The sequence below is a fragment of the Brassica oleracea genome, chromosome C8 (assembly GCF_000695525.1).
Source record: "Brassica oleracea var. oleracea cultivar TO1000 chromosome C8, BOL, whole genome shotgun sequence".
Classification (NCBI taxonomy): Eukaryota; Viridiplantae; Streptophyta; class Magnoliopsida; order Brassicales; family Brassicaceae; genus Brassica; species Brassica oleracea.
This window is the reverse complement of record NC_027755.1, coordinates 13,131,623-13,138,339: the sequence shown is the minus strand read 5'-3', so window position 1 is coordinate 13,138,339 and position 6,717 is coordinate 13,131,623. Positions and strand designations below refer to the sequence as shown.

Here is a 6,717-nt window from a genome sequence, read left to right as displayed (position 1 = left end):
ATGTAATAGAACCACCAACCTTCATGTAATAGATAAGTATTTTAGATGTTCAATATTTCTTAGTGTATTTTGGATACATATTAGAAATTGAGATCATGTTTGGTACACGATCTTTTCGAGGTTTTGAATGTTTCGGGTTCTATCGAATATCCATTTAGATTCGGGTTCGGTTCGGATAATACCCATAACCCGAAATACCACAAAACAAGATCCATTCGGTATTTACGTCGGGTTCGGATCGGTTCGTATTCATTTTTATCGGATCGGATTCAGTTCGGGTTTTCGGGTTCGGTACTGTATATCTAATTGTTATTATTAAATTTTTATTTCTTTTGATTTTAGTTTCTCTTGTCTTTACATTCTTTCCAAATAATATAAATAATAAAAAGAAAATATTTATTAAAGAAAATAAATAAATTTTGACGAAAATATATATTAACATAATATGATTTCATGAAAGAGAAATTTCATAAAATAATATTAATATTAAAAATATTCCTTTTAAAAAATATTTTTAATAACATAATATATAATTTTAAAATAAAAAAAAATCTTTATATTAAGATATTTTCTCAGATGATTAAAAATACTTTAGATAACATAAATAGAAATATCAAAAAAAATTAAAGATAACTTAATATTTTACTTATATAACTTGATTTCTTATAAATAATTCACGCAGAAATATTTTGGGTATTTATTTTAAATTTTGAAAAAGAGTAAATTAGCATTTTTCTTATATAGAATGATTTCTCAAAATAACTCTCTAAATTTTTTTAAATATTTATTTAAACAATATAAAATAACATTCTTTAAAAAATTACAATAAGGAAGATAACATATGTTAGAAAAGAAAAATACTATAAGTCTATTTTGATCAGATAATTAAAAGAAGCTATTTAAATAGCATAAGTCAATATAATTTTAATGAAGTATAAATATTATATGTTAACAATGTTAAAATTTGTTAGTTCTTAATCTTTTTAATATGGTTGTTGATTTTTTTTTCTTTATATGCCAAACTAATCTGAATTCTTATCCTTAAAATTACTAACATATATTTCAATTTATCTTTTATACATCGAACGAATGAATTACTCAGAATTTACAAAAAAAATTGATAACTTTTAAATACTGATATATGTTTATGAACTTTTAAAAAAATATTGATTATGTCTGTTTATGTAACTCATACTGATCATCACTTTAGTTTTTCTAATTTTTTTAAAAAATCAAAATCAAATATACAAAAACTATGAAAAAATATTTACACGTCTTGGATGCAGAACTAAACTCATGCAATGAATAAAATTAATCTGTTTTAGTTTAATTAGAATAAAAAAATAGTTATATATCTTTTTTGGTCAACAAAATAGTTGTATTTCAGTTTGAAGAAACATATTTAACTTAGTATATCAACTTAGTGTAAAATCTAATATATAATAACCAAACCGAGTGGACATTTTTTTTTGTCAACAGACATTATATATCTAAAATAATATGTCTAATTAGTAATATAATTTATCATACAAATAAATAAAAAGTAATTAAAATTAAAAATAAAAGGAAACATAAATGAATGTAAATGAAGTGATCACGTCTTTGTTTAAGGTTAATGGAAGTTTTCTTGCTACAGTGGTTTAACTAATATTTTTCAATAGTTTGTAATGCATGATTATCGAGCGTTTATTAAAAAAAAAAAGTTAAGGGTAAACTTTTTATTTCCATCAGCAACACATTAATTAATGGCCAATTCTTTCAAATAGCATTTTTTTAAAGATTTTGTCACAAAAATATTTTTTAAAGAAAAAATGACCAAAATAGCTTTTTTATTTTAAAATTTTGAAAAAAGTTATTTATGTTTTTAAATTTTGAAATCATATCCCTAAAACTCCATCTCTTAATTTTAAACCCTAAGTCTATATTAGTTAATCCTTATATTTTCACACTTTAATAAAATTTATTTTAGTCATTTTCTTCGTTTAAAGCTATTTTTATGAAAATAAACTAAAAAAATAGGTAAAAAAAATGGCTATCTTAAGAATTTATCTTGATTAATACTTGGGTTGGCTGCCTATTCAGAGAAGAGAGAGAGACAGAACAGAGAAGAGAGAGAGACGAAGAATAGAGAAGAGAGAGAGATGTTACCAAAAAAAAACAGACGAGAGAGAGAAGACGAAGAACAGAGGAGAGAGGAGAGAGAGAGAACATAGAAGAGAGAGACGAAGAACAGAGAGAGATGTTACAAAAAAACAGAGGAGAGAGAGAGACAATAAAACAAAGATATATGTTGTTTGTGTCGCCATTTTAGATTTGAGTCTTCACAGGATTTAATGGATATATGTTGTTTGTGTTTGATTATAGAGAAATATGGAGACACATCTTTTCAAATGGGTAGATGAAGTTGTCATAGATGAGATAGAAAAGATTGATGCTAAACATGATGAACTTGTGAACAATGTCAAGGATTTGCGACAGAGTATGATGGAACATTTTAAGGTTCAATAAACAAAGATTGACAAGATAGAAGAAGTGATGAGAATTAAGAATTAAGATCAGCTTATGTGTTTAGACTCATGTAAGATTATGATAGAAGCGATGAGCTTTATGTAGTTTGGTATCTTGTGTTTAAACTTATGTAAGCGATGAGCTTTATGTATTTGTTTGTGATATTTTGAGTGTTGGACTCTTGAACATGAGTAGTATTATGTAAGAAAATGATCATGTTCTGAGTCTGAAACAAAAACAAGTCATAACCATTAAAGACATTGCTTATATGAGTCTGAAACAGGAACAAGTCATATCTAACCATCCTGCTGCTCATGACCCGAACAGAAACAAGTCTTACATAAACAGAACAGAAGATCCAGACTCGATTGAAACATAAAATGCCTTCCTCGTACTCTGTCTCATAACCTCCTTCTAAGTCTTTCTTCTCTGTTTCATCCATGGTGTCAGCACTTTCGATTTCACCTCTTTTATCTCTGTAAAAAAAAAAATTCAAACTCAAATCCAGACATGAACAAATAAGTTAAACAAGCTTAAAAGTTCTCCATACCTAACAGAAACAGCTCCTTCAACATTCTTCATATTGTCAAACATCTCTGCAACGCTTCTCGGATCATCTCCTCGCGTCTCAGTTTCGTCTGTGGTACAATCCCTCACTGTCTCTCTCTCCTCTGCACTCTCTTCTCTCCTTTCTCTCCTTTCTCTATCTCTCCCTTTCTCTGTCATCCTCGTCGTTTTTCTTTCTGTGTCGGGACTCTATATGTCGTGAAGGAGATAGAAGAAAACCCGAACTTTAATTCTATCCATGATCGACATATTCAACATATGCATTGTAGGCATTACACAAACTCAACTAGCTAACGGTCCCGTGAGACACTTTGGATGACCCTTAACGGGCTGGCAAACATTTTACCCTCGTGAATATATGGAGAAGCTCCTAACCTTCTCATCCTTGCGACTCTCATCTAAATTTCAGTCATTACTCCTTCCATAATGCATGATAAATGTGTTTTACCGATCTCTAATTATTTTGTGACTTCGATCAAGTTAAAATGTGTGTTTTAATTATCTTTAAAAATGTTCTAAATACTAAAAATATATTTTGTTTATCAATGTACAACATTAACGTTGAGTTATTTATCATGATATCATACTCTAATAGAATGTAGAGTATAAGCACATAGTTGTTTTAAATTCGATTTTCAATAGAGTTTTTTTTTTGTAATGAAAAATTATATTTTATCAATCATCAAGGCTGGATATTTATCATGCTTCTCCAACCCAATAAAAGTTTTAGTAGAACACGGGATTTCTAATTTCAAAACATCATTAGATAAATGGGAAAATCACATAAAAAAACCTTCAAAGTGTCACTTACTAGCACTTTAAACCTTGTATTTTTTCACTCACACTTTTAACCTTCAAAGTGATATTTGTATCACAAAAAATCTCCAAAGTAAAAAGATGACAATTAGTACACGTAAAAGACGATGTATCAGTTTTTTTTATAATAAAAATCAATAAAATATACCAAAAAAAATTCAGAAATTTAAAAAAAATCGGAAATTTTAGTAAATTTAATAAAATTAAATAAACATTCAGATTTTTTTTTTTTAAGTTCAGAAAACTAAATAAATATTTGGAAAATTAAAAAAAAATAACTAAAAATTCAAAAAGTAAATAAGACCAAATTAAAATACAGAAAAACTAAAAAAATCATAAATTTCAAAAAAAATTGAAAATTGAAAAGTTCAAAAAAAAAAATTTTGCCATTTTAAACAAAGATGTCGGAAACTATCATTGGATATATGCAAAAAACCGTCATTGTTAATGGTTAAGTGAAAAACGATCATTGTCATAAGTGATATATTTGAAATTGTTATTGTAGATGATGATATGATATTTTTTTAAAAAAAACTATTTATAAAAAAAATATTTTGATTTTTGAATTTTCTAAATTAATGAATTTTTATTTAGTTTTTATGTATTTTAATTTAATCTTATTTATTTTTTGAAATTTTAGTTATTTTTATTTTTTAAATTTTCTAAATATTTATTTATTTTATAAGTCTTGATTTAATTTTCTGAACATTTTTTTCAAAACAAAATTGAACGTTTATTTAATTTTATTATATTTTCTGATTTTCATTTAATTTTCAGAATTTTTATTTAATTTTTGTTTATTTTATTAATTTTATAATTATTTTTGGAAAAAAAAACCTGACACATCATTTTTTACTTGTACAACTGGTCAATTTTTTATTTTGAAGGTTTTTTGTGATACAAATGTCATTTTGAAGGTTAAAAATGTTAGTGAAAAATTTTCAAAGTTTAAAGTGCGAGTAAGTGACACTTTGAAGGTTTTTTTTTGCGATTTTCCCTTAGATAAATGATATATCTCATGAAAATATTCACTGGACAATTAAAATGTTAAGATAGAATTAGATTTATGTGTCCTTAGAAATAGAAATCAGGATTATACAAACAAACAAAAAAAACTCTCCAAAAAAAATTACAAGGTTGCAAAAACATATGATGAATGAGCAACTCCTCTACAGCTTGATGCATAGAGATAGATAAGTCCTTTGATGCAATAATAGTCCCAACTTCCTCAACTAAACCGCACTGCAACTAAAATAAGCCGTTATGCCTTTAATTCTTCCTCCAACACAGTTTTCTTCTATCTGCAATAACAACATAATGAAACTGTGAAGAAACAAATGTCTGCAATAAATTAACTCTAGTAGTGTCGTTCTTCTAGACAATGCTTTACCACAAGAGTTAGAGGAGGCGAGGAGAGCCAAGCAAGTTCTTCCAATTGTGCTAAATCGACATTTCGGGGTAGAAACATTATGATGTTAGGCGTAATGGTTTGAGCAATCTGAAACAATTTGTACCTACACAAAACAAGACCAACTGATCTTGTATTTCATATGAATAGTTACAAAAATGACATGAATGTTACCCGTCTTTTGGTTGGAGCATGTCCAGTGTGTAAATCTCAACTTTGTTATACATTGGTCCTCCCCATGGTGGTGAAAGAAACAATACATCTCCCTATCGCACAACAACAAAAGGGTCAAAGAGAATCTTTTATACTTGCAGATAAAAATGACAGAGAAATAAGATTTACTTTGAGAGATGGAGCTAAGTGAATGAAATCACCAACGACATAATCAACACGGTCATCAACCCCATAAACCATTGCGTTGTTAATAGCCATTTCGACCTTCACAGGATCAATGTCTATAGCAATTACTGAAGAACATCTATTCAAAAGAAAGGAGACAACTTTGGTTTAGAAAACAGCATACAACCATCAAATCAAACGACCTAGAGAGCCTTACACTTTAGCAAATTGGATTGTGTTGCCACCAACGCCTGAGAAACAATCGATTACCACTTTCCCGCGGCATCTCTCTGCTTGTTTGACTGCGATTTTCTCGGGGGTAACAGAGTACCATCCTTCTTCATCCATCTGGATACCTTCGTCATATCGAGAGAAGAGGTCGTAGCGTTGGAGCCAGTACTTGGTGAGCTTAGGACTAGTACTTTGTTCTTTCTCTGCCGGTGAGTTTATCACTGAGTAAATAAAGAGATGAAGAGACAGAAAGCAAACAAGTCGCGGGTTTTTTCATCAGAGGAGGAAGACAAATTCAAATAATTGGTAGAAAGTTTACGGAGTGAGCAGCGACGACTGTTACCTTGCTCCAAGAGCGATCGTTTTCGTTTCCTGGCCATCGATTTCGTGTTGATATAACTCGGGAGTCAACTCGTGTTTCAATGCCGGAATAAAAAGTGAGAAAACCCTCCGACGGTAGAGCTGCAGGGTTCGATATTCCTGAAAACGGAAAATATTCGACTTTTTTTATTATTTGGAAATTATCCCATCCCATCCCCTCCCCCAGAATTGATTTTGCCAATGCCATCTCTATCATCAATTTCACAAAACAAATATGACAAGGCTACTGAAATTGATGACAAGACTTCCGAAAAATATGATATGAATAATTTTATCTAATGTTGATTTATATTTTTGGCAAACTTATTAGAATATGGTAATAATTCATATATATCATTTAATATTAATATTTTTTTTTGGTAAATTTTTTTTAAATATGGTAAAGCCCATACATCATCTATAAAATAAATATATTCATATATAACATTTCAAATTTTGAAATATTATTACTTTTGTATAATTATACA

The 6,717-nt window shown here is 28.5% G+C and overlaps 1 protein-coding gene across 2 annotated transcripts; it reads right to left on the bottom strand.

Annotated features, from left to right (window-relative positions):
• Window positions 1-4,934: 4,934 nt before the first annotated feature.
• Window positions 4,935-6,369, bottom strand: LOC106310099 (trimethylguanosine synthase-like). 2 transcript variants are annotated; one of them, XM_013747306.1, is made up of 6 exons: window positions 6,213-6,369; window positions 5,856-6,090; window positions 5,642-5,777; window positions 5,474-5,565; window positions 5,282-5,405; window positions 4,935-5,192 (listed from the first exon to the last, which is right to left on the bottom strand). In XM_013747306.1, the coding sequence occupies exons 1-6, from the start codon at window positions 6,247-6,249 to the stop codon at window positions 5,124-5,126; spliced, it is 693 nt and encodes a 230-aa protein (XP_013602760.1). In that variant the 5' UTR covers window positions 6,250-6,369; the 3' UTR covers window positions 4,935-5,123. The 2 variants fall into 2 exon arrangements, with proteins under 2 accessions (XP_013602760.1, XP_013602761.1); XM_013747307.1 differs by having other exon boundaries at window positions 5,282-5,331.
• Window positions 6,370-6,717: the final 348 nt, after the last annotated feature.

Coding starts and splice junctions, on each gene's coding strand:
- LOC106310099 (XM_013747306.1), bottom strand. CDS start 6,249: ATGGCCAGGAAACGAAAACGATCGCTCTTGGAGCAAG. Junction 5,778..5,855: donor ACAATCCAATTTGCTAAAGT/GTAAGGCTCTCT, acceptor TCTTTTGAATAG/ATGTTCTTCAGTAATTGCTA. Junction 5,406..5,473: donor ATGCTCCAACCAAAAGACGG/GTAACATTCATG, acceptor TGTTTTGTGTAG/GTACAAATTGTTTCAGATTG.